Below are 27738 nucleotides of genomic sequence, written 5' to 3'. Positions count from 1 at the left end.
CAAGAAAACAAGTAGAGATCTTTTGTCCTCATTTGTGAAATGTCAAGCTCATCTCACAGAGGTTTTTTGATGGATGCTCTGCTCCCTACAAGCTATTTCCAACTAAAGAAAGAGGAAAGAGCCTGTGAGAATAACAACAGACCATTCACTTCTGAAGGAAGAGGGGAATAAGCATGTAGCATCTTATAACTCTTCTGATATTTTCTATATGGATAATTTCTTACGGATTTCAATACATTTGCCAATTCCCCCCTCACTCCCCCCTCTCACAGGAGCATTATTCAGTTTTAATATCCACTGAGTAGATACCATGGTCTCTTTGAGCCTAAAAGAGTGTGGATTTTCTTCTCCTTGCTTCATTAAATAGTGATTCTTAGGCCTTCAAACATTCCAAATTTCCCTTGATTCTCTCCTTCCACTGTGATCATGGCAACAGATTACATAATAGAGACTTAGAAGGTGATTATTAAACTCTGCATCCTAACAAATATTTTTTTTTACTTTGAGTTTTGAAAGCAAACTGTACCCTCCACGACTCTTATAAATCACTGTGTTCTCTGCTTTCATTCACCATTTCTTTTATGAGCTCTGTCCAAAACTCCATTTTGCGTTCTTTCAATTTCTTTGATGCCTTTTGCATGAGGTCTATTTCCAGGTATCCTTCATCCAGATCATACTGAGGCCAATGGACCAACCCTTCTCCGTTGGGATTTCTGGAAATAATGTAATGAACAGTTAGCTTTTCATTTGCCTGTCAGTTGTGCTCTGAATGCTCAGGCTGAGAGCATTTCAGAAAACTAATACAACCTCAGATAATGTGATTCTAGTACCTGAAGAGCTGGCTGGTTTTTATCACAATGCTCATCAATGGAATAGCAAACATTTTGTAACTGCCATTACTTTGCGATGGAAAACTCCACTGCACATGGAATAATCGCTCTTGGATTTTTTTCTTTTTTTGTCTGCAGGTTCATTTAAAAGGTTTTTCTTGTGATCATTAAGAATAGATATAATTTGATTCAGTATTTATCTGAAATTCTGCCAAATTCTTAGAAACCGCCATGTAAGTATTGCCGTTATGGTTCAGGCAGCACAGATAAAACTTGAGCTGTAATTAGCATTACGGTTCTTACCCATTTCTAGCAAAGTTAGTCCAGTATCTCATAACAGTTCTGCTAAGCTTATTTTCTTCTTCTGTAGCATTCCCTGCAAAGTGAGAGATAATATGGCAATGTTAAAAACTAAATAATCAAAAAAGTAGCAGCTCTATCAATTCCAATAGACTGTAATCCGTTCTGTTTGTGACTCTGAGCTACGGGAGTTTTACCCAGTAGAGCTTTAGGAGAGAACTGCAGATGGATGATTTCATGGAAAGTAACTACTGCTAAAGACAGAAAATGCTTATGTTGATTTCAATGTTTCTAAGAGAGAAGGTCTCTTCTAAAAGCACCCCCATAAGTAAAATTAATAATAATTATGTTTTAAAAGGACCACTTTAATTAGCATGGATACATTACCAGCCAAGAATGGCTTTCCAAAGACAAAGGCAATCTCATCGGTGTGATCAGCTTTTACAAACTCTGGTACAACCCCTGTCGCTGAACTGGGGCGATGCTGAAACTCATAAAAGTAGACTGGGTTGCCAGCATCTAGCAGAAAATGTACAGAAGAGTGTTAGTTTGAGAGCTGAAGATACCTGCCATCAAAGATGATAAACTTTGATTACAAGCTAGTTTGATAAAATGAAAACACGATCAATTCTTTGGATAATGCAGTGTGATACATACTGTCCGTAGACACACCTCAGGGTGGAATTCTACATTTCTTCTAATAGACTCACCTCTATGGTATCTAGCCACTTCAACGGCTGAAAAAACAAACACAGCATCTGCTACTGCCTCAAGAAAACCATCTCGCACCTGAGCACGGTTTGCTGCATTCCCTATGTATTCATTGTATATTCGATCAACAACTTCAGAAGTAACACCCTGAAATGAACAACAAAAATACTCTTTATAATGGTGGCGAATATTATCAAGAGTAATGGCACTGAGTGAGTGTGTCACCTGCACATCCCTGGCTAAACCCCAACCATTACCTTCTTTCAGAGAAAATCCTCAGCTGTGCCAGAGTGTGGCTCAGAGCTCAGAATGGGGAATTACACCATGACAGGATAGAAACGTTCCCAGGGAAAAAGTGGTTTGCAAGATCTAAAGATCAAATTTCTTTAAATAACTGTCAGTCAGCAATACTGATAAATAAATATGGCAGTCTGTTCTCACCACTGTAGAAATAACCCCCGTAAGAGAAAAGGAATCCTGTTGGATTTCATAAAATTCATTTGTTTTCTAGATGACCATGTTGATGAATAGATGGAGCAGTCTGTTCTCACATTTACTCCCTTTCAGAACAAACCTGGGCTCTGCCTTTCCAGGTTCATGATGGATGTCTGTGACACTGACTGATCCATTGCAAATGCTGGCCATGCTTATGAAGTCCTTAATTCTTTCCTATTCATCTGCATTTTTCTATTTTTAATAGGTTCAGGAGAGCACAAAGGAACCAGAAGGCTAAGAGGTTTGTAAATTACAGGGAAGCAAAACCTCCAGATAGCTAAGCATGGGTCTCTCAGGGCCATTTTAAACATCTCAGGGTCTCCTGTCTGGATACCTACTGCTTCAGAACAGCACGTGCTATAGGGCTTGTGTCACACCTGCTGGTACCATGCGTGCCTTGGATAACCTAGGGAATCTAAAATGTCACAAGACATCTGTGTTTAGGTACCTGAATCACTCCCGGATTTCCACAGAACTCCTTTTAAAAAAGAAGGGCATTTAGGATAAAAATTTAAAGTGTATTTTCAGTCATTAGTGGTGACAGGGGCACAGTGTCTGCTGCCTGATACTGGCCCATGGTAGGAAGCTGTCAAATAGAACCAAGTTTGCCTCTAAAATATACCCCATATATAAAAAATACAAACATAGAACCAGACCAGTGAAAAAGCAGCACCTGGTTGTTCTGAAAATGGTCTCTTACCTTGATATTCACTGCTAAGAGGCCCTGTAAAAGTTGACGTGCAACATCTTCATCCAGACCATCTGCGTAAGCAGGAATTTTCATTATCTACATGATACAGATAATCATATTCATTAGAATAATGTTAACAAAACAATATATAAATATTGAGATTATAAATCTCTTACCGTAGGGAGCAGCCATCCAAATTCATAGTTATTTATTCCTATTATATATGGGACTGGATTGATCAGTTTTTCAGATAGTAATTGTGTTGGACTCTTTGGAAGAAATACCCCATCTGCACATGCTCTGGTGGACAGGGAAGGCTGGAGCGAAAAAAAAACAAAAGAAAACAACAAACCAGCTTCCTTGACACAGAAATTTTTACTCCAGAAAAAATTCAGATTTTTACTGCAGTTCCAAAGCAAAACAATAAGCGCCAAGAGAAAACATAGGAAGCAATGTATTCAAGCCATCACTACATTTTCTCTACAGATTTTCTGCACTAGGCAGAAGATTCTGTGATGATTAGCATTATATTTTTAATGTTTGTGAAACACGGGTGATAATGTTCAATTTATGTCACTTCTTAATTAGTTCAATCCTATTATCCTTTGTGGAGCAATAGTGGAAAAACTAACTTCTGTGTTGAAACTGAAAAGGAACATGGAAGCCAGCATTGTGAGAAGAATTTTTAAGTGGAATATAATATATTCTATTAATTAATTTTCAGGTGCTCCGGGAGAAACTGTGACATTTACACACTCTTTTCCTTCCCCTGGCAGAGCAAGAGAGCAAAACACAAGTAGCTCAAGGTCCACGTAGAATGAAAGGAGAGTAACCTGTTGACAATGTTCAGGTGAGTTACAGCATAGCTGCAATGTTGTCAAAGCCTGGAAAGCTCAAGGAAGTCACATCTTTCACTCACTTCAAGTTCTCCTAAGATGCCAACACTCAAATAGCATGCTCAGTTAGGATTAAATTGGAGAAATCATTTAAACGCAGTAAGTATAATTTCACCTACCAGTTTTTGTGCTATCTGTACTATCTCTTCTTCTGTTTTTCCCCTTAAGCATTCAACTATTGCAGCTGAACTGGGTTTTTCACAGTCAGAGGCAGCAGCAACTTCCTGAAATCAAGAAACACACTCACTTTTCATCTACTCCCCATAGAAGGTTTCTTCCTCTCCTTCTCTCTTCACTTCCTTAGTCTTTTGCTTTCAGACTTGTGTGAATATTTGAGTATTTGAAAAGCAAAGCATAATTAAACATATAATTCGCACAAAGAAATTCTTTAATAACTGTGGTTGTAGTTTCACAAGAAAAAGAAAAAACACTGTTTCTACATTTTAGGATAAACTGTTCAAGACATGCAAATGTGTCTGGAAAAATAGTCAAAATTACCACAAAATACCCACTTTTGCTCCTTCTTCAGGCTCGTCAGTGAACAAAAGCCTGATAGCAGTACCACTCTCTGAAATGGCTTTATGGAACAAACCCTTTGCCAGGGGAGATAAGATCTACAAAAAAGCAAGAACAAGCATGACAAGCATTATGTTCTGACCACTGACTTAGCCTTCACGTAAGGCTTCAAGCATTGCAATAATTATTAACACGCGTGGCGGGGGGCGGTTTCCCTTAAGTAATTAAAATTCATTATTACTGTGAACTTACAAGAGCAGAAACACTGACTCCTCCTGCAGATTCTCCAGCGATAGTGACGGATCCTGGATCTCCTCCAAAATGTCTGATATTTTCCTGAATCCACTGAAGAGCTGCCACTTGATCCAAATACCCCCAGTTACCTGGTGCGTGCTTATCACCAGTGCTGTAGAGAATAGATTTGCTTAAATGCTCAATGCAAGAAAAAAGGCAGAGAAAAACATCATCTGTGCTCTAAGAAATCAGCTGTAAATTGTTCCCAACTGTTGTGTATGAAATTAAGAAATGTATAGTCCCTTTGCATAAGCAAGTGTCCTGCACGTCTCTTCACGGAGGCTTTGCACACATCATTGTAGAAATCACTGAGCAAAAACTGAAATATCTTACCTAAAATATCCAACAATGCCTAATCTGTACTGAATTGTTACAACCACCACATTGTCCAAGGCCGCTAATGCTGAACCATCATAGGATGAACCTGCTCCAAAAACTAGTGCACCTCCATGGATCCACACAAAGACCTGGGAAGACAAAACAGAGACAACCCAGCACGGATAAGAGCTTCCAGTGATAAGAACTAAATATAAACCAAAATATCATATTTTGTGCTGTTTCACTCCTGACTCATTCAGATTACAGTTCACAAGTGGTAGAAGTCTTTCAAATACAAGGCCTGCAGTCTTACAAAGTGGTTTTGGATTAAATACTCACATTATACCACCGCCCTGTGACTTTTCATAGATTATTTAGAGGAAATCAAACATTACCTAACTAAAATGTCAATAAAATTTAATTTCAAAATAGGATTTTGTGTATCTTTTAAACCTCAGCAAATATTTACTGGGGCAAAGAATGGAACTTGATCACCATCACCAAAGTGCACCTGTACGTCTGCAGATAGTACAGCTTGTAGGTTTACTCTAAATAATTTTGATAGAGGTTTTATAATAATCTTGCTTACAGGCAGCTCCTGTTTTTCTGTAGCAACGGGTGTATACACGTTTAGGTATAAGCAATCTTCAGCCATTTGGAGATGAACTTTTTCTTTTCTATTAGTAATAAGGTCTGAAAACCAATCTCCTGTTGCTTTATCCTGCAGACACCTGAATAAATGAAAAAATAACAAGTAATAGGAATAACTAAAACCTCGAAGCTATGAAGTGTAGCTTTTTTGTACTTCCACAATAAAGTGCTAACCAGAAACCAGTCTCTAGTGCATTTCCAGATTGTTGGCGACAGAAAACATATAATATTTTTTCACCTTCAAAATACATTCTTCCTTTGAGCTCACCTTAAGGACATCTGTAAAAAGGAGCCACAATCTATGGCAGTACACAGTGACATGCAGATATAACTTTGTGTTTCAAAATATTTCAGAAATATACCTGCAAATACCTGTGGATATAAATTCCTTCAATGAAAATGCAAATCAACTATTTTGCATCTTCAGAAGCTTTTTGTATTGTAATGGTGGCTCTTAGGCTTGAGACACTAAACAAGGGCAGTAGCACAAATACAGCAAGACATTTACAACATAGACTAGAAATGCTCTGTGGTTCTTATGTGTCCTATTAAGCATGTGACTCGCTCCACATTTTTTCTTCTAACATTTTATTCAAAAATTTCCTCAGGTTCTTTCAGTTTCTGCTCCAAATCTACAGACTTCATAAACATTGCTAAACAATGACCAAATGCTCCAAAACCAGAACATTATTAGCAAAGTGCTGGTCCACATTAGCTCATCACTAATGCCCACCAGCGTTTCATAAAAAGAGCAACTTATAGAGATATCTTTAGAAATGCATTCATTGTAACAGTCACAGGTGGCAACGACATGGCAGCAAGGAACGTATCTTGGTGGCTTTTGATTGCCATATACATCAGTGTCCTGGTATTGCATACCATGTAAAATTCTTACAAAGATCACTGGTTTTGTTGTTGTCTTACATTGGTGGGTAGGAAGTGGCATCTCTGACACCTTTCCATGGCTCAGGTGGCTGGGGTTCAGAAAACCTCAGTGGTCCAACTGGCGGCTTAGCAAAAGGAAGCCCCAAGAAGACATTCACACTCCTCTCAGCTGCGTCCACTTTGAAGCGGTACCCTCGGACTCTCCCGTATTTGGTCTCCACTTCTGGTTGCTCTGCATTTTGCCCTGGGGGATGTGAGCACAAAATCATGTAATTGATCTATTTGTAAGTAATTGCCAGATTTCTGAGAGCTTTAGCTACTTAAATAGACACCTTTTGTTTCATCAAACTCTAATCAGTATAGCTGACATTATTTCAACCTTCATTCTACTTGGTTTCTATGTGTAAACTCCCTCAGGTATATCAGATAAATTGTTTTACTATCCACGCACGTTAGTAATTGCATGCAGACCTTAATACTTTTTGATCCAGGTTGTTAGTTGAAAGTCCAGTGGATTGCTCCCATTGAGAAAAGGCATTTCCTTTTGAAGAAAAGAGCTGTGAATACACAAAATACATTCCAGACCCTTGACAGTATGTGCAGCTAAAAGAAAAATCTTCTAACGTTCCTGAAAATGCTCTGGCATATACAAATACTGTTAACATTTAGGTAACGCTTGTTTTAAGATTGGTGTGAAAGTTCTCTATACCAAATTACAGATGCGGCGCAGTGGTCTGCACTGCTTCAGCAGACAAGATGTTGGGACAGGAAGCTGATTTCTCTATTTGCAAAATCAGTCAAGAAGACAAATGGCTGAAAACAGAGCACGAAAAGAAATCGAGAAATGTTTGCTATTCAGACGTAATTTCTATGCAGCAAGGTTGGGTGCCCAGCTCCCCCGATACAGCTGGGCTTCCCGTAGGTGAACAAGCTGCCACATGCTCTATTCCCTTACAGAAGGCAATAGGTAAAATCCCTTCCCAAGCTTACCGGTAGCTACAAGCTCCGTGACTCCGACAGTCAGAATCAGGGACAGCAGCAACATGTCCTTTCCCGTTGCCATTTTCAAGCCAGTCACATATTTACACCCGCAGCCTGTTGCCTTATATACCCTGTTAAGTGTACGTGTTACGCAAGGCAAACGCTGATTAGCAAAAGCAATACTCAAGCTGTGAGCCAACCGAGCGGGGGCAGCCAGAGCAGCTGCCCGGCCTCTGAGCCGCTGTAAAACGCTGTGAAAAGACTTTTCCTTGCAGCAGGAGATTCATCCTGCTGCTGGAACACCACCTACTTCACAACGACGTTAGGATTTCCTCACACTACGCAGTGAAGAGACCAGGAAGGGAACTCCACTTTCACCTTATTACATCTGTTTACTTTGTCTTGCTATTAATGACTCAAGGTAAGGAACACACAATATAGCCACCAAGAGCAAAACCCCAAACAATACTCCTGAAAAATGTGCTTTGGCTGAAGTAAAAGCTGAGGGATTTTTCTTCTCACGAAACAGTATTTGTTGACAAAAACACTACCAGAAAAATCTCGCTCTTCCTGCAAGGTGGATACTGCACCTGCCACTCAGTCCTGCATGTTCAGGGATGTTTGCTTGGTAGCTAACACAAGAGTTAGAGAGTTTCTCAACACCACCGAGATGATTCCTCAGCTTTTGTAGCATTGGAACTATGTTAAAGCATCTGGGTGGGAACTGTACATTTAATGCCTCTGACAAATCAGGAGGGTTTATGGGCTTCTGTGTGAACTCACATCTGTCATTGGAGTATGACATGAAAAAGAGGAACGAGATAGGTGAACAGAAAGAATAGATATTTTCTGCCCATGGAACTAAGGGCTTGTGTTAGTTCTATGTGAACTTTGGGCTCTGCCTCTTTTTTTTTGGCACGGCTCAGTAGCTCTTGCCCCAGAAAGGCCATTTCACAATTTTATAATATATCACGAGAATTCTCAGTTGTCAGAGACAGCATAGATTAATTTACTGCCTGCACCTTTGTTTTCACCTGAGTGGGCCCTAAAGACCCACAGTCATTAAATCAGTTCAGCACACATACTAGGCACCTAGTAGCCCTGTGCACTATGACTGTACTTGCGTCCTTTACTCCAACCTTCCTCAGTGTATCCGCACAGCTGTGCTTTACAGCCCCTGCAGGTAACCCCAGTCAACGTTAACCTGGGCTGCCCAGGGAGCAAACTGTTGGCAGGTGGCCTCAGGCATACACAGTTGGTGCACACTGATTATCTCAGGCATTTGCTCTGTTCATCAGGAGGCTCCTGCCCTCTGTACAGAGCTGCGAGTTGCAGCACTACCCTGTTATCAATGCCAATGCACAGATGTATGGACGTTCTCTGGGAGACTTTTTTATTTCCTTTTTTTGTTTGTTTGTTTGGTGTTTTGTTTGTTGTTTTCTGTTTATTTGTTTCTCGTTGTTTGTTTTCATTAAATAGTGATTCGGAGGCCTGCAAACATTCCAAATTTCCCTGGATTCTCTCCTTCCACTGTGATCATGGCAACAGATTACATAACACAGATTTAGAAGAGTTATCAAACTCTGCATCCTGACAAAGTAAATTTGTTTGACTTTAGAGTTTTAAAAGCAAACTGTACCCCCCACACTCTTATAATTCACTGCGTGCTCTCCTTTCATTCATCATTTCTTTCATGAGCTGTGTCCAAAACTCCGTTTTGCGTTCTTTCAATTTCTTTGATGCCTTTTGCATGAGGTCTATTTCCAGGTATCCTTCATCCAGATCATACTGAGGCCAATGGACCAACCCTTCTCCGTTGGGATTTCTGGAAATAATGTAATGAACAGTTAGCTTTTCATTTGCCTGTCAGTTGTGCTCTGAATGCTCAGGCTGAGAGCATTTCAGGAAACTAACACAACCTCAGATAATGTGATTCTAGTACCTGAAGAGCTGGCTGGTTTTTATCACAATGCTCATCAATGGAATAGCAAACATTTTGTAACTGCCATTACTTTGCAATGGAAAACTCCACTGCACATGGAATAATCGCTCTTGGATTTGTTTGTTTGTTTGTTTGCATGTTCATTTAAAAGGTTTTTCTTGTGATCATTAAGAATAGATATAATTTGATTCAGTATTTATCTGAAATTCTGCCAAATTCTTAGAAACCGCCATGTAAGTATTGCCGTTATGGTTCAGGCAGCACAGATAAAACTTGAGCTGTAATTAGCACTACGGTTCTTACCCATTTCTAGCAAAGTTAGTCCAGTATCTCATAACAGTTCTGCTAAGCTTATTTTCTTCTTCTGTAGCATTCCCTGCAAAGTGAGAGATAATATGGCAATGTTAAAAACTAAATAATCAAAAAAGTAGCAGCTCTATAAATTCCAATAGACTGTAATCAGTTCTATTTGTCACTCTGAGCTACAGGAGTTTTACCCAGTAGAGCTCTAGGAGAGAACTGCAGATGGATGATTTAACAGAAAGTAACTCCTGCTAAAGACAGAAAATGCTTATGTTGATTTCAATGTTTCTAAGAGAGAAAGTCTCTTCTAAAAGCACCCCCCTAAGTAAAATTAATAATAAGGATGTTTAAAGGACCACTTGAGTAAGCATGGATACATCACCAGCTAAGAATGGCTTTCCAAAGACAAATGCAATCTCATCTCCGTGATCAGCTTTTACAAACTCTGGTACAACCCCTGTCGCTGAACTGGGGCGATGCTGAAACTCATAAAAGTAGACTGGGTTGCCAGCATCTAGCAGAAAATGTACAGAAGAGTGTTAGTTTGAGAGCTGCCATCAATCTGCCATCAAAGATGATAAACTTTGATCACAAGCTATTTTGATAAAATGAAAACACGATCAATTCTTTGGATAATGCAGTGTGATACATACTGTCCGTAGACACACCTCAGGGTGGAATTCTACATTTCTTCTAATAGACTCACCTCTATGGTATCTAGCCACTTCAATGGATGGAAAAACAAACACAGCATCTGCTACTGCCTCAAGAAAACCATCTCGCACCTGAGCACGGTTTGCTGCATTCCCTATGTATTCATTGTATATTTGATCAACAGCTTCAGAAGTAACACCCTGAAATGAACAACAAAAATACTCCTTATAATGGTGGCGAATATTATCAAGAGTAATGGCACTGAGTGAGTGTGTCACCTGCACATCCCTGGCTAAACCCCAACCATTACCTTCTTTCAGAGAAAATCCTCAGCTGTGCCAGAGTGTGGCTCAGAGCTCAGAATGGGGAATTACACCATGACAGGATAGAAACGTTCCCAGGGAAAAAGTGGTTTGCAAGATCTAAAGATCAAATTTCTTTAAATAACTGTCAGTCAGCAATACTGATAAATAAATATGGCAGTCTGTTCTCACCACTGTAGAAATAACCCCCGTAAGAGAAAAGGAATCCTGTTGGATTTCATAAAATTCATTTGTTTTCTAGATGACCATGTTGATGAATAGATGGAGCAGTCTGTTCTCACATTTACTCCCTTTCAGAACAAACCTGGGCTCTGCCTTTCCAGGTTCATGATGGATGTCTGTGACACTGACTGATCCATTGCAAATGCTGGCCATGCTTATGAAGTCCTTAATTCTTTCCTATTCATCTGCATTTTTCTATTTTTAATAGGTTCAGGAGAGCACAAAGGAACCAGAAGGCTAAGAGGTTTGTAAATTACAGGGAAGCAAAACCTCCAGATAGCTAAGCATGGGTCTCTCAGGGCCATTTTAAACATCTCAGGGTCTCCTGTCTGGATACCTACTGCTTCAGAACAGCACGTGCTATAGGGCTTGTGTCACACCTGCTGGTACCATGCGTGCCTTGGATAACCTAGGGAATCTAAAATGTCACAAGACATCTGTGTTTAGATACCTGAATCACTCCCGGATTTCCACAGAACTCCTTTTAAAAAAGAAGGGCATTTAGGATAAAAATTTAAAGTGTATTTTCAGTCATTAGTGGTGACAGAGACACAGTGTCTGCTGCCTGATACTGGCCCATGGTAGGAAGCTGTCAAATAGAACCAAGTTTGCCTCTAAAATATACCCCATATATAAAAAATACAAACATAGAACCAGACCAGTGAAAAAGCAGCACCTGGTTGTTCTGAAAATGGTCTCTTACCTTGATATTCACTGCTAAGAGGCCCTGTAAAAGTTGACGTGCAACGTCTTCATCCAGACCATCTGCGTAAGCAGGAATTTTCATACTCTACATGATACAGAGAACCATATTTATTAGAAAACCTTATGTTAAGAAAATTATATATAAATAATGACATTATAAATCTCTTACCATAGGAATCACCCATCCAAATTCATAGTTATTTACTCCTATTATATATGGGACTGGATTGATCAGTTTTTCAGATAGTAATTGCGTTGGACTCTTTGGAAAAAATACCCCATCTGCACATGCAAAGGCAGTCAGGGAAGGCTGGAGGGAAAAATTAACAACAAACAAAGCTTCATTAATACCTGAATGTTGCCTCTAGAGAAAAAATTCAGATTTTTCCTGCAATTCCAAAGTAAAACAAAATAAAGTGCTAAGTGAAAATACTTCAAGCAATGTATTCAAGCCATCACATTTTTTTCTGACAGATTTTCTGCACTAGGCAGAAGATTCTGTGACGATTATCATTATATTTTTAATGTTTGTGAAACACAGGTGATGATGTTCAATTTATATCACTTCTTAATTAGTTCAATCTTATCATTTGTGGAGTGGTGGAAAAACTAACTTCTGTGTTGAAACTGGAAAGGAACATGGAAGCCAGCATTGTGAGAAGAATTTTTAAGTGGAATATAATATATTCTATTAATTAATTTTCAGGTGCTCCAGGAGAAACTGTGACATTTACACACTCTTTTCCTTCCCCTGGCAGAGCAAGAGAGCAAAACACAAGTAGCTCAAGGTCCACGCAGAATGAAAGGAGAGTAACCTGTTGACAATGTTCAGGTGAGTTGCAGCATAGCTGCAACGTTGTCAAAGCCTGGAAAGCTCAAGAAAGTCACATCTTACACTCACTTCAAGTTCTCCTAAGATGCCAACACTCAAATAGCATGCTCAGTTAGGATTAAATTGGAGAAGTCATTTAAACGCAGTAAGTATAATTTCACCTACCAGTTTTTGTGCTATCTGTACTATCTCTTCTTCTGTTTTTCCCCTTAAGCATTCAACTATTGCAGCTGAACTGGGTTTTTCACAGTCAGAGGCAGCAGCAACTTCCTGAAATCAATAAAAACACTCACTTTTCAGCTACTCCCCATAGAAGGCTCTATGTGCCACCGAGCCTGAGAGCGCAGCACGGGGGAGTCTAAACTTCTGCACAAGGACCATTGCAGCCAGACACGCTCCAGCTGCAGGGGCAGAGAGTTGGGAGCCCTCAGAACCCTTCACACTGGGGGCTGAGCAGAAGGACAAAACCAACGCCCTCCAAGTATTTCTATATAGAACAAGATAGTAATTCTGGTAAATAACATGCTGGGCTGAGAGGGCAGGATGACATAAAGGAGTGAGGGGGATGCCCAGGCAGAATAAGACCATGTAGATGCCATTCTTGATGATGTCCTTTTGGGTGGAGTAATGGCTGTCAATAGAGAGACAGAACTCATTATGATGTTGCCTCTTTCATATCCCATATTATCAAATCCAGGTTCCTGGATGTTGTTTCTTGTAGTTGAAAAAAAACTGGCTTGAAGTCAGCTCTTCTTTTGAAATATAAACAGAGTGGATAAAGTCTTGTTTACTTGCACACAACAGGCATCAAAAAAGAGGGAAAGAGAAGAATATTCAGAATCTGCTGCCATTTTCCAGCCAAAAATTACAGCTCTACTTTTCCTGATGACAGTACAAGTTCTAGGATTCCTTTACATTTCACGCTTCTTCCCTGACTTCTGTCTTTGCTTCCTTAGTCTTTTGCTTTCAGACATGTGTCAATATTTGGGAATTTGAAAAGAAAGGAATCATTAAACATGTATTATTTGCACACAGAGATACAGTCTTTAATGACAGTGGTGGCAGTTTCACGAGTAAAAAAAACCACAACTGTTTCTACATTTCGGAATACACAGTTTAAGCTATGCAAAACTCTCTGGAAAAATAATCAAAATTACCACAAAATACCCACTTTTGCTTCTTCTTCAGGCTGGTCCGTGAACAAAAGCCTGATTGCAGTACCACTTTCTGAAATGGCTTTATGGAACAAACCTTTTGCCAGGGGAGATAAGATCTAGAAAAAAGCAAGAACAAGCATTACAAGTATTATGATCTGACCACCAACTTAGAATTTCACTCTCAGGAATTTGCCATTTAAAATATTTTGGAAACAAATGCCATAAGACTGTTATTGTGCAGCCTCTGATCCCAGCTCGGCTGTGCCAAGGGCTCTGCAGCACGGCCAGGGATAAGGAGCCAGCGCCTGCCCTGTCCCCTCCTATAGCACCTCGCTGCCAAGACTCAGTGGGACAGCACCACAACCCAGAGACGGACCGAATAAAACCGTATCCAGGAGAGTCTGCCTGTACTGCAGGAGGGGAAGAAAGAACTATTGGCCAGTTTGTGAGAAACTGGGCAAGAACAACCTTTTAGCCAAGGTGCTTAGTGTTGATGCAAAAATTTTACATAAGAACATTTTCATCAATCAGAAGCTGTACTGATATCAAATTCTATTATAGACCAAGGTGCTGGATTCAATGATCCTCGTGGGTCCCTTCCAACTCAGGACTTTCTGTGATTCTAGGATGTGTCATTTACTATTAAACCATCCCTATTCTCTCACTGACTTTTCAAGTAGGTACTAAAAATGAACATGCAAGCTGGGTTTTTTTCTCCTAAGTAATTAAAATTCATTATTACTGTGAACTTACAAGAGCAGAAACACTGACTCCTCCTGCAGATTCTCCAGTGATAGTGACGGATCCTGGATCTCCTCCAAAATGTCTGATATTTTCCTGAATCCACTGAAGAGCTGCTACTTGATCCAAATACCCCCAGTTACCTGGTGCGTGCTTATCACCAGTGCTGCAAAGAATAGATTTGTTTCAATGCTCAATGCAAGAAAAAAGGCAGAAAAAAACATAATCTGTGGTATAAGAAATCAGCTGCCATTCTCTACACAGAGCTTTTCTCCAATCTGAAAAATATATGGCTCAGAAAGCATTGAGCTATATAGTAGCAACGACACAAGAACAGACTTGAGGCTGACTTGGGACTTGTAAGTTGTTCCCAACTGTTGCATATGTAATTAAGAAACGTATAGTCTCTTTGCATAAGCAAGTGTCCTGCACATCTCTTCACGGAGGCTTTGCACACATCATTGTAGAAATCACTGAGCAAAAACTGAAATAAGATATCTTACCTAAAATATCCAACAATGCCTAATCTGTACTGAATTGTTACAACCACCACATTGTCCAAGGCCGCTAATGCTGAACCATCATAGGATGAACCTGCTCCACAAACTAATGCACCTCCATGGATCCACACAAAGACCTGGGAAGACAAAACAGAGACAACCCAGCACGGATAAGAGTTTCCAGTGATAAGAACTAAATATAAACCAAAATATCATATTTTGTGCTGTTTCACTCCTGACTCATTCAGATTACAGTTCACAAGTGGTAGAAGTCTTTCAAATACAAGGCCTGCAGTCTTACAAAGTGGTTTTGGATTCAATACTCACATTATACCACCGCCCTGTGACTTTTCACAGATTATTTAGAGGAAATCAAACATTACCTAACTAAAATGTCAATAAAATTTAATTTCAAAATAGGATTTTGTGTATCTTTTAAACCACATATTTACTGGGGCAAAGTATGTAACTTGATCACCATCACCAAAGTGCACCTGTAAGTCTGCAGATAGTACAGCTTGTAGGGTTATTGTAAAATAATTTTGATAGAGGTTTTATAATAATCTTGCTCACAGGCAGCTCCTGTTTTTCTGTAGTAATGGGTGTATACACGTTTAGGTATAAGCAATCTTCAGCCATTTGGAGATGAACTTTTTCTTTTCTATTAGTAATACGGTCTGAAACCAAATCTCCTCTTGCTTTATCCTGTAGACACCTGAATAAATGAAAAAAACAAAAAGTAACAGGGATAACTAAAACCTCGAAGCTATGAAGTGTAGCTTTTTTGTACTTCCACAATAAAGTGCTAACCAGAAACCAGTCTCTAGTGCATTTCCAGATTGTTGGCGACAGAAAACATATAATATTTTTTCACCTTCAAAATACATTCTTCCTTTGAGCTCACCTTAAGGACATCTATAAAAATGAGTCACAATCTATGGCAGTACACAGTGACATGCAGATATAACTTTGTGTTTCAAAACATATCAGAAATATACCTGCAAATACCTGTGGATATAAATTCCTTCAATGAAAATGCAAATCAACTATTTTGCATCTTCAGTAGCTTTTTGTATTGTAATGGTGGCTCTTAGGCTTGAGACACTAAACAAGGGCAGTAGCACAAATACAGCAAGACATTTACAACATAGACTAGAAATGCTCTGTGGTTCTTACGTGTCCTATTAAGCATGTGACTCGCTCCACATTTTTTCTTCTAACATTTTATTCAAAAATTTCCTCAGGTTCTTTCAGTTTCTGCTCCAAATCTACAGACTTCATAAACATTGCTAAACAATGACCAAATGCTCCAAAACCAGAACATTATTAGCAAAGTGCTGGTCCACATTAGCTCATCACTAATGCCCACCAGCGTTTCATAAAAAGAGCAACTTATAGAGATATCTTTAGAAATGCATTCATTGTAACAGTCACAGGTGGCAACGACATGGCAGCAAGGAACGTATCTTGGTGGCTTTTGATTGCCATATACATCAGTGTCCTGGTATTGCATACCATGTAAAATTCTTACAAAGATCACTGGTTTTGTTGTTGTCTTACATTGGTGGGTAGGAAGTGGCATCTCTGACACCTTTCCATGGCTCAGGTGGCTGGGGTTCAGAAAACCTCAGTGGTCCAACTGGCGGCTTAGCAAAAGGAAGCCCCAAGAAGACATTCACACTCCTCTCAGCTGCGTCCACTTTGAAGCGGTACCCTCGGACTCTCCCGTATTTGGTCTCCACTTCTGGTTGCTCTGCATTTTGCCCTGGGGGATGTGAGCACAAAATCATGTAATTGATCTATTTGCAAGTAATTGCCAGATTTCTGAGAGCTTTAGCTACTTAAATAGACACCTTTTGTTTCATCAAACTCTAATCAGTATAGCTGACATTATTTCAACCTTCATTCTACTTGGTTTCTATGTGTAAACTCCCTCAGGTATATCAGATAAATTGTCTTACTATCCACGCACGTTAGTAATTGCATGCAGACCTTAATACTTTTTGATCCAGGTTGTTAGTTGAAAGTCCAATGGATTGCTCCCATTAAGAAAAGGCATTTCCTTTTGAAGAAAAGAGCTGTGAATACACAAAATACATTCCAGACCCTTGACAGTATGTGCAGCTAAAAGAAAAATCTTCTAACGTTCCTGAAAATGCTCTGGCATATACAAATACTGTTAACATTTAGGTAACGCTTGTTTTAAGATTGGTGTGAAAGTTCTCTATACCAAATTACAGATGTGGTGCAGTGGTCTGCACTGCCTCGGCAGACAAGATGTTGGGACAGGAAGCTGATTTCTCTATTTGCAAAATCAGTCAAGAAGACAAATGGCTGAAAACAGAGCATGAAAAGAAATCGAGAAATGTTTGCTATTCAGACGTAATTTCTATGCAGCAAGGTTGGGTGCCCAGCTCCCCCGATACAGCTGGGCTTCCCGTAGGTGAACAAGCTGCCACATGCTCTATTCCCTTACAGAAGGCAATAGGTAAAATCCCTTCCCAAGCTTACCGGTAGCTACAAGCTCCGTGACTCCGACAGTCAGAATCAGGGACAGCAGCAACATGTCCTTTCCCGTTGCCATTTTCAAGCCAGTCACATATTTACACCCGCAGCCTGTTGCCTTATATACCCTGTTAAGTGTACGTGTTACGCAAGGCAAACGCTGATTAGCAAAAGCAATACTCAAGCTGTGAGCCAACCGAGCGGGGGCAGCCAGAGCAGCTGCCCGGCCTCTGAGCCGCTGTAAAACGCTGTGAAAAGAGTTTTCCTTGCAGCAGGAGATTCATCCTGCTGCTGGAACACCACCTACTTCACAACGACGTTAGGATTTCCTCACACTACGCAGTGAAGAGACCAGGAAGGGAACTCCACTTTCACCTTATTACATCTGTTTACTTTGTCTTGCTATTAATGACTCAAGGTAAGGAACACACAATATAGCCACCAAGAGCAAAACCCCAAACAATACTCCTGAAAAATGTGCTTTGGCTGAAGTAAAAGCTGAGGGATTTTTCTTCTCACGAAACAGTATTTGTTGACAAAAACGCTACCAGAAAAATCTCGCTCTTCCTGCAAGGTGGATACTGCACCTGCCACTCAGTCCTGCACGTTCAGGGATGTTTGCTTGGTAGCTAACACAAGAGTTAGAGAGTTTCTCAACACCACCGAGATGATTCCTCAGCTTTTGTAGCATTGGAACTATGTTAAAGCATCTGGGTGGGAACTGTACATTTAATGCCTCTGACAAATCAGGAGCGTTTATGGGCTTCTGTGTGAACTCACATCTGTCATTGGAGTATGACAGGAAAAAGAGGAACGAGATAGGTGAACAGAAAGAATAGAGATTTTCTGCCCATGGAACTAAGGGCTTGTGTTAGTTCTATGTGAACTTTGGGCTCTGCCTCTCTTTTTTTGGCACGGCTCAGTAGCTCTTGCCCCAGAAAGGCCATTTCACAATTTTATAATATATCACGAGAATTCTCAGTCGTCAGAGACAGCATAGATTAATTTACTGCCTGCACCTTTGTTTTCACCTGAGTGGGCCCTAAAGACCCACAGTCATTAAATCAGTTCAGCACACATACTAGGCACCTAGTAGCCCTGTGCACTATGACTGTACTTGCGTCCTTTACTCCAACCTTCCTCAGTGTATCCGCACAGCTGTGCTTTACAGCCCCTGCAGGTAACCCCAGTCAACGTTAACCTGGGCTGCTCAGGGAGCAAACTGTTGGCAGGTGGCCTCAGGCGTACACAGTCGGTGCACACTGATTATCTCAGGCATTTGCTCTGTTCATCAGGAGGCTCCTGCCCTCTGTACAGAGCTGCGAGTGGCAGCACTACCCTGTTATCAATGCCAATGCACAGATGTATGGACGTTCTCTGGGAGACTTTTTTATTTCCTTTTTTTGTTTGTTTGTTTGGTGTTTTGTTTGTTGTTTTCTGTTTATTTGTTTCTTGTTGTTTGTTTTCATTAAATAGTGATTCGGAGGCCTGCAAACATTCCAAATTTCCCTGGATTCTCTCCTTCCACTGTGATCATGGCAACAGATTACATAACACAGATTTAGAAGAGTTATCAAACTCTGCATCCTGACAAAGTAAATTTGTTTGACTTTAGAGTTTTAAAAGCAAACTGTACCCCCCACACTCTTATAATTCACTGCGTGCTCTCCTTTCATTCATCATTTCTTTCATGAGCTGTGTCCAAAACTCCATTTTGCGTTCTTTCAATTTCTTTGATGCCTTTTGCATGAGGTCTATTTCCAGGTATCCTTCATCCAGATCATACTGAGGCCAATGGACCAACCCTTCTCCGTTGGGATTTCTGGAAATAATGTAATGAACAGTTAGCTTTTCATTTGCCTGTCAGTTGTGCTCTGAATGCTCAGGCTGAGAGCATTTCAGGAAACTAACACAACCTCAGATAATGTGATTCTAGTACCTGAAGAGCTGGCTGGTTTTTATCACAATGCTCATCAATGGAATAGCAAACATTTTGTAACTGCCATTACTTTGCGATGGAAAACTCCACTGCACATGGAATAATCGCTCTTGGATTTGTTTGTTTGTTTGTTTGCATGTTCATTTAAAAGGTTTTTCTTGTGATCATTAAGAATAGATATAATTTGATTCAGTATTTATCTGAAATTCTGCCAAATTCTTAGAAACCGCCATGTAAGTATTGCCGTTATGGTTCAGGCAGCACAGATAAAACTTGAGCTGTAATTAGCACTACGGTTCTTACCCATTTCTAGCAAAGTTAGTCCAGTATCTCATAACAGTTCTGCTAAGCTTATTTTCTTCTTCTGTAGCATTCCCTGCAAAGTGAGAGATAATATGGCAATGTTAAAAACTAAATAATCAAAAAAGTAGCAGCTCTATAAATTCCAATAGACTGTAATCCGTTCTATTTGTCACTCTGAGCTACAGGAGTTTTACCCAGTAGAGCTTTAGGAGAGAACTGCAGATGGATGATTTAACGGAAAGTAACTCCTGCTAAAGACAGAAAATGCTTATGTTGATTTCAATGTTTCTAAGAGAGAAAGTCTATTCTAAAAGCACCCCCATAAGTAAAATTAATAATAAGGATGTTTAAAGGACCACTTGAGTAAGCATGGATACATTACCAGCTAAGAATGGCTTTCCAAAGACAAATGCAATCTCATCTCCGTGATCAGCTTTTACAAACTCTGGTACAACCCCTGTCGCTGAACTGGGGCGATGCTGAAACTCATAAAAGTAGACTGGGTTGCCAGCATCTAGCAGAAAATGTATAGAAGAGTGTTAGTTTGAGAGCTGCCATCAATCTGCCATCAAAGATGATAAACTTTGATTACAAGCTATTTTGATAAAATGAAAACACAATCAATTCTTTGGATAATGCAGTGTGATACATACTGTCCGTAGACACACCTCAGGGTGGAATTCTACATTTCTTCTAATAGACTCACCTCTATGGTATCTAGCCACTTCAATGGATGGAAAAACAAACACAGCATCTGCTACTGCCTCAAGAAAACCATCTCGCACCTGAGCACGGTTTGCTGCATTCCCTATGTATTCATTGTATATTTGATCAACAGCTTCAGAAGTAACACCCTGAAATGAACAACAAAAATACTCCTTATAATGGTGGCGAATATTATCAAGAGTAATGGCACTGAGTGAGTGTGTCACCTGCACATCCCTGGCTAAACCCCAACCATTACCTTCTTTCAGAGAAAATCAGTCAGCGATGCTGATAAATAGATAGAGCAGTCTGTTCTCACATTTACTCCCTTTCAGAACAAACCTGGGCTCTGCCTTTCCAGGTTCATGATGGATGTCTGTGACACTGACTGATCCATTGCAAATGCTGGCCATGCTTATGAAGTCCTTAATTCTTTCCTATTTATCTGCATTTTTCTATTTTTAATAGGTTCAGGAGAGCACAAAGGAACCAGAAGGCTAAGAGGTTTGTAAATTACAGGGAAGCAAAACCTCCAGATAGCTAAGCATGGGTCTCTCAGGGCCATTTTAAACATCTCAGGGTCTCCTGTCTGGATACCTACTGCTTCAGAACAGCACGTGCTATAGGGCTTGTGTCACACCTGCTGGTACCATGCGTGCCTTGGATAACCTAGGGAATCTAAAATGTCACAAGACATCTGTGTTTAGGTACCTGAATCACTCCCGGATTTCCACAGAACTCCTTTTAAAAAAGAAGGGCATTTAGGATAAAAATTTAAAGTGTATTTTCAGTCATTAGTGGTGACAGGGGCACAGTGTCTGCTGCCTGATACTGGCCCATGGTAGGAAGCTGTCAAATAGAACCAAGTTTGCCTCTAAAATATACCCCATATATAAAAAATACAAACATAGAACCAGACCAGTGAAAAAGCAGCACCGGGTTGTTCTGAAAATGGTCTCTTACCTTGATATTCACTGCTAAGAGGCCCTGTAAAAGTTGACGTGCAACATCTTCATCCAGACCATCTGCGTAAGCAGGAATTTTCATACTCTACATGATACAGAGAACCATATTTATTAGAAAACCTTATGTTAAGAAAATTATATATAAATAATGACATTATAAATCTCTTACCATAGGAATCACCCATCCAAATTCATAGTTATTTATTCCTATTATATATGGGACTGGATTGATCAGTTTTTCAGATAGTAATTGCGTTGGACTCTTTGGAAAAAATACCCCATCTGCACATGCAAAGGCAGTCAGGGAAGGCTGGAGGGAAAAATTAACAACAAACAAAGCTTCATTAATACCTGAATGTTGCCTCTAGAGAAAAAAATCAGATTTTTCCTGCAATTCCAAAGTAAAACAAAATAAAGTGCTAAGTGAAAATACTTCAAGCAATGTATTCAAGCTATCACATTTTTTCTGACAGATTTTCTGCACTAGGCAGAAGATTCTGTGACGATTATCATTATATTTTTAATGTTTGTGAAACACAGGTGATGATGTTCAATTTATATCACTTCTTAATTAGTTCAATCTTATCATTTGTGGAGTGGTGGAAAAACTAACTTCTGTGTTGAAACTGGAAAGGAACATGGAAGCCAGCATTGTGAGAAGAATTTTAAGTGGAATATAATATATTCTATTAATTAATTTTCAGGTGCTCCAGGAGAAACTGTGACATTTACACACTCTTTTCCTTCCCCTGGCAGAGCAAGAGAGCAAAACACAAGTAGCTCAAGGTCCACGCAGAATGAAAGGAGAGTAACCTGTTGACAATGTTCAGGTGAGTTACAGCATAGCTGCAACGTTGTCAAAGCCTGGAAAGCTCAAGAAAGTCACATCTTTCACTCACTTCAAGTTTTCCTAAGATGCCAACACACAAACAGTATGCTCAGTTAGGATTAAATTGGAGAAATCATTTAAACACAGTAAGTATAATTTCACCTACCAGTTTTTGTGCTATCTGTACTATCTCTTCTTCTGTTTTTCCCCTTAAGCATTCAACTATTGCAGCTGAACTGGGTTTTTCACAGTCAGAGGCAGCAGCAACTTCCTGAAATCAATAAAAACACTCACTTTTCAGCTACTCCCCATAGAAGGCTCTATGTGCCACCGAACCTGAGAGCGCAGCACGGGGGAGTCTAAACTTCTGCACAAGGACCATTGCAGCCAGACACGCTCCAGCTGCAGGGGCAGAGAGTTGGGAGCCCTCAGAACCCTTCACACTGGGGGCTGAGCAGAAGGACAAAACCAACGCCCTCCAAGTATTTCTATATAGAACAAGATAGTAATTCTGGTAAATAACATGCTGGGCTGAGAGGGCAGGATGACATAAAGGAGTGAGGGGGATGCCCAGGCAGAATAAGACCATGTAGATGCCATTCTTGACGATGTCCTTTTGGGTGGAGTAATGGCTGTCAATAGAGAGACAGAACTCATTATGATGTTGCCTCTTTTATATCCCATATTATCAAATCCAGGTTCCTGGATGTTGTTTCTTGTAGTTGAAAAAAAACTGGCTTGAAGTCACCTCTTCTTTTGAAATATAAACAGAGTGGATAAAGTCTTGTTTACTTGCAACAACAGGCATCAAAAAAGAGGGAAAGAGAAGAATATTCAGAATCTGCTGCCATTTTCCAGCCAAAAATTACAGCTCTACTTTTCCTGATGACAGTACAAGTTCTAGGATTCCTTTACATTTCACGCTTCTTCCCTGACTTCTGTCTTTGCTTCCTTAGTCTTTTGCTTTCAGACATGTGTCAATATTTGGGAATTTGAAAAGAAAGGAATCATTAAACATGTATTATTTGCACACAGAGATACAGTCTTTAATGACAGTGGTGGCAGTTTCACGAGTAAAAAAAACCACAACTGTTTCTACATTTCGGAATACACAGTTTAAGCTATGCAAAACTCTCTGGAAAAATAATCAAAATTACCACAAAATACCCACTTTTGCTTCTTCTTCAGGCTGGTCCGTGAACAAAAGCCTGATTGCAGTACCACTTTCTGAAATGGCTTTATGGAACAAACCTTTTGCCAGGGGAGATAAGATCTAGAAAAAAGCAAGAACAAGCATGACAAGCATTATGATCTGACCACCAACTTAGAATTTCACTCTCAGGAATTTGCCATTTAAAATATTTTGGAAACAAATGCCATAAGACTGTTATTGTGCAGCCTCTGATCCCAGCTCGGCTGTGCCAAGGGCTCTGCAGCACGGCCAGGGATAAGGAGCCAGCGCCTGCCCTGTCCCCTCCCATAGCACCTCGCTGCCAAGACTCAGTGGGACAGCACCACAACCCAGAGACGGACCGAATAAAACCGTATCCAGGAGAGTCTGCCTGTACTGCAGGAGGGGAAGAAAGAACTATTGGCCAGTTTGTGAGAAACTGGGCAAGAACAACCTCTTAGCCAAGGTGCTTAGTGTTGATGCAAAAATTTTACATAAGAACATTTTCATCAATCAGAAGCTGTACTGATATCAAATTCTATTATAGACCAAGGTGCTGGATTCAATGATCCTCGTGGGTCCCTTCCAACTCAGGACTTTCTGTGATTCTAGGATGTGTCATTTACTATTAAACCATCCCTATTCTCTCACTGACTTTTCAAGTAGGTACTAAAAATGAACATGCAAGCTGGGTTTTTTTCTCCTAAGTAATTAAAATTCATTATTACTGTGAACTTACAAGAGCAGAAACACTGACTCCTCCTGCAGATTCTCCAGTGATAGTGACGGATCCTGGATCTCCTCCAAAATGTCTGATATTTTCCTGAATCCACTGAAGAGCTGCTACTTGATCCAAATACCCCCAGTTACCTGGTGCGTGCTTATCACCAGTGCTGCAAAGAATAGATTTGTTTCAATGCTCAACGCAAGAAAAAAGGCAGAAAAAAACATAATCTGTGGTATAAGAAATCAGCTGCCATTCTCTACACAGAGCTTTTCTCCAATCTGAAAAATATACGGCTCAGAAAGCATTGAGCTATATAGTAGCAACGACACAAGAACAGACTTGAGGCTGACTTGGGACTTGTAAGTTGTTCCCAACTGTTGTGTATGAAATTAAGAAATGTATAGTCCCTTTGCATAAGCAAGTGTCCTGCACATCTCTTCACGGAGGCTTTGCACACATCATTGTAGAAATCACTGAGCAAAAACTGAAATAAGATATCTTACCTAAAATATCCAACAATGCCTAATCTGTACTGAATTGTTACAACCACCACATTGTCCAAGGCCGCTAATGCTGAACCATCATAGGATGAACCTGCTCCAAAAACTAGTGCACCTCCATGGATCCACACAAAGACCTGGGAAGACAAAACAAAGACAACCCAGCACGGATAAGAGCTTCCAGTGATAAGAACTAAATATAAACCAAAATATCATATTTTGTGCTGTGTCACTCCTGACTCATTCAGATTACAGTTCACAAGTGGTAGAAGTCTTTCAAATACAAGGCCTGCAGTCTTACAAAGTGGTTTTGGATTAAATACTCACATTATACCACCGCCCTGCGACTTTTCACAGATTATTTAGAGGAAATCAAACATTACCTAACTAAAATGTCAATAAAATTTAATTTCAAAATAGGATTTTGTGTATCTTTTAAACCACATATTTACTGGGGCAAAGTATGTAACTTGATCACCATCACCAAAGTGCACCTGTACGTCTGCAGATAGTACAGCTTGTAGGGTTATTGTAAAATAATTTTGATAGAGGTTTTATAATAATCTTGCTCACAGGCAGCTCCTGTTTTTCTGTAGTAACGGGTGTATACACGTTTAGGTATAAGCAATCTTCAGCCATTTGGAGATGAACTTTTTCTTTTCTATTAGTAATACGGTCTGAAAACAAATCTCCTCTTGCTTTATCCTGTAGACACCTGAATAAATGAAAAAAACAAAAAGTAACAGGGATAACTAAAACCACAAAGCTATGAAGTGTAGCTTTTTTGTACTTCCACAATAAAGTGCTAACCAGAAACCAGTCTCTAGTGCATTTCCAGATTGTTGGCGACAGAAAACATATAATATTTCTTCACCTTCAAAATACATTCTTCCTTTGAGCTCACCTTAAGGACATCTGTAAAAAGTAGCCACAATCTATGGCAGTACACAGTGACATGCAGATATAACTTTGTGTTTCAAAATATTTCAGAAATATACCTGCAAATACCTGTGGATATAAATTCCTTCAATGAAAATGCAAATCAACTATTTTGCATCTTCAGTAGCTTTTTCTATTGTAATGGTGGCTCTTAGGCTTGAGACACTAAACAAGGGCAGTAGCACAAATACAGCAAGACATTTACAACATAGACTAGAAATGCTCTGTGGTTCTTATGTGTCCTATTAAGCATGTGACTCGCTCCACATTTTTTCTTCTAACATTTTATTCAAAAATTTCCTCAGGTTCTTTCAGTTTCTGCTCCAAATCTACAGACTTCATAAACATTGCTAAACAATGGCCAAATGCTCCAAAACCAGAACATTATTAGCAAAGTGCTGGTCCACATTAGCTCATCACTAATGCCCACCAGCGTTTCATAAAAAGAGCAACTTATAGAGATATCTTTAGAAATGCATTCATTGTAACAGTCACAGGTGGCAACGACATGGCAGCAAGGAACGTATCTTGGTGGCTTTTGATTGCCATATACATCAGTGTCCTGGTATTGCATACCATGTAAAATTCTTACAAAGATCACTGGTTTTGTTGTTGTCTTACATTGGTGGGTAGGAAGTGGCATCTCTGACACCTTTCCATGGCTCAGGTGGCTGGGGTTCAGAAAACCTCAGTGGTCCAACTGGCGGCTTAGCAAAAGGAAGCCCCAAGAAGACATTCACACTCCTCTCAGCTGCGTCCACTTTGAAGCGGTACCCTCGGACTCTCCCGTATTTGGTCTCCACTTCTGGTTGCTCTGCATTTTGCCCTGGGGGATGTGAGCACAAAATCATGTAATTGATCTATTTGCAAGTAATTGCCAGATTTCTTAAATAGACACCTTTTGTTTCATCAAACTCTAATCAGTATAGCTGACATTATTTCAACCTTCATTCTACTTGGTTTCTATGTGTAAACTCCCTCAGGTATATCAGATAAATTGTCTTACTATCCACGCACGTTAGTAATTGCATGCAGACCTTAATACTTTTTGATCCAGGTTGTTAGTTGAAAGTCCAATGGATTGCTCCCATTAAGAAAAGGCATTTCCTTTTGAAGAAAAGAGCTGTGAATACACAAAATACATTCCAGACCCTTGACAGTATGTGCAGCTAAAAGAAAAATCTTCTAACGTTCCTGAAAATGCTCTGGCATATACAAATACTGTTAACATTTAGGTAACGCTTGTTTTAAGATTGGTGTGAAAGTTCTCTATACCAAATTACAGATGTGGTGCAGTGGTCTGCACTGCCTCGGCAGACAAGATGTTGGGACAGGAAGCTGATTTCTCTATTTGCAAAATCAGTCAAGAAGACAAATGGCTGAAAACAGAGCATGAAAAGAAATCGAGAAATGTTTGCTATTCAGACGTAATTTCTATGCAGCAAGGTTGGGTGCCCAGCTCCCCCGATACAGCTGGGCTTCCCGTAGGTGAACAAGCTGCCACATGCTCTATTCCCTTACAGAAGGCAATAGGTAAAATCCCTTCCCAAGCTTACCGGTAGCTACAAGCTCCGTGACTCCGACAGTCAGAATCAGGGACAGCAGCAACATGTCCTTTCCCGTTGCCATTTTCAAGCCAGTCACATATTTACACCCGCAGCCTGTTGCCTTATATACCCTGTTAAGTGTACGTGTTACGCAAGGCAAACGCTGATTAGCAAAAGCAATACTCAAGCTGTGAGCCAACCGAGCGGGGGCAGCCAGAGCAGCTGCCCGGCCTCTGAGCCGCTGTAAAACGCTGTGAAAAGAGTTTTCCTTGCAGCAGGAGATTCGTCCTGCTGCTGGAACACCACCTACTTCACAACGACGTTAGGATTTCCTCACACTACACAGTGAAGAGACCAGGAAGGGAACTCCACTTTCACCTTATTACATCTGTTTACTTTGTCTTGCTATTAATGACTCAAGGTAAGGAACACACAATATAGCCACCAAGAGCAAAACCCCAAACAATACTCCTGAAAAATGTGCTTTGGCTGAAGTAAAAGCTGAGGGATTTTTCTTCTCGCAAACAGTATTTGTTGACAAAAACACTACCAGAAAAATCTCGCTCTTCCTGCAAGGTGGATACTGCACCTGCCACTCAGTCCTGCACGTTCAGGGATGTTTGCTTGGTAGCTAACACAAGAGTTAGAGAGTTTCTCAACA

General features: G+C 40.1%; 3 protein-coding genes across 4 annotated transcripts; all 3 read right to left on the bottom strand.

The window, feature by feature from the left end:
* Window positions 1-38: 38 nt before the first annotated feature.
* LOC135992252 (fatty acyl-CoA hydrolase precursor, medium chain-like) lies at window positions 39-9265 on the bottom strand. 2 transcript variants are annotated; one of them, XM_065641291.1, is made up of 13 exons: window positions 9208-9265; window positions 6627-6831; window positions 5641-5782; window positions 5067-5200; window positions 4692-4845; window positions 4436-4537; window positions 4043-4147; window positions 3204-3344; window positions 3037-3123; window positions 1841-1988; window positions 1518-1649; window positions 1134-1206; window positions 39-713 (listed from the first exon to the last, which is right to left on the bottom strand). In XM_065641291.1, the coding sequence occupies exons 1-13, from the start codon at window positions 9245-9247 to the stop codon at window positions 539-541; spliced, it is 1638 nt and encodes a 545-aa protein (XP_065497363.1). In that variant the 5' UTR covers window positions 9248-9265; the 3' UTR covers window positions 39-538. The 2 variants fall into 2 exon arrangements, with proteins under 2 accessions (XP_065497363.1, XP_065497362.1); XM_065641290.1 differs by lacking the exon at window positions 9208-9265 and adding an exon at window positions 7578-7708.
* On the bottom strand, window positions 9219-17589 carry LOC135992251 (fatty acyl-CoA hydrolase precursor, medium chain-like). The gene is made up of 13 exons (XM_065641289.1): window positions 17459-17589; window positions 16508-16712; window positions 15521-15662; window positions 14951-15084; window positions 14460-14613; window positions 13721-13822; window positions 12715-12819; window positions 11887-12027; window positions 11716-11802; window positions 10520-10667; window positions 10196-10327; window positions 9814-9886; window positions 9219-9393 (listed from the first exon to the last, which is right to left on the bottom strand). The coding sequence occupies exons 1-13, from the start codon at window positions 17529-17531 to the stop codon at window positions 9219-9221; spliced, it is 1671 nt and encodes a 556-aa protein (XP_065497361.1). The 5' UTR covers window positions 17532-17589.
* A 1244-nt stretch (window positions 17590-18833) lies between these two features.
* Window positions 18834-27217, bottom strand: LOC135991906 (fatty acyl-CoA hydrolase precursor, medium chain-like). The gene is made up of 13 exons (XM_065640756.1): window positions 27087-27217; window positions 26152-26356; window positions 25165-25306; window positions 24595-24728; window positions 24104-24257; window positions 23365-23466; window positions 22360-22464; window positions 21534-21674; window positions 21363-21449; window positions 20401-20548; window positions 20077-20208; window positions 19695-19767; window positions 18834-19274 (listed from the first exon to the last, which is right to left on the bottom strand). The coding sequence occupies exons 1-13, from the start codon at window positions 27157-27159 to the stop codon at window positions 19100-19102; spliced, it is 1671 nt and encodes a 556-aa protein (XP_065496828.1). The 5' UTR covers window positions 27160-27217; the 3' UTR covers window positions 18834-19099.
* Window positions 27218-27738: the final 521 nt, after the last annotated feature.

Source organism: Caloenas nicobarica, chromosome 9 (assembly GCF_036013445.1).
Source record: "Caloenas nicobarica isolate bCalNic1 chromosome 9, bCalNic1.hap1, whole genome shotgun sequence".
NCBI lineage: Eukaryota > Metazoa > Chordata > Aves > Columbiformes > Columbidae > Caloenas > Caloenas nicobarica.
Note: the sequence above shows the minus strand (reverse complement) of the source record. Positions and strands in the feature narration are given on the sequence as shown.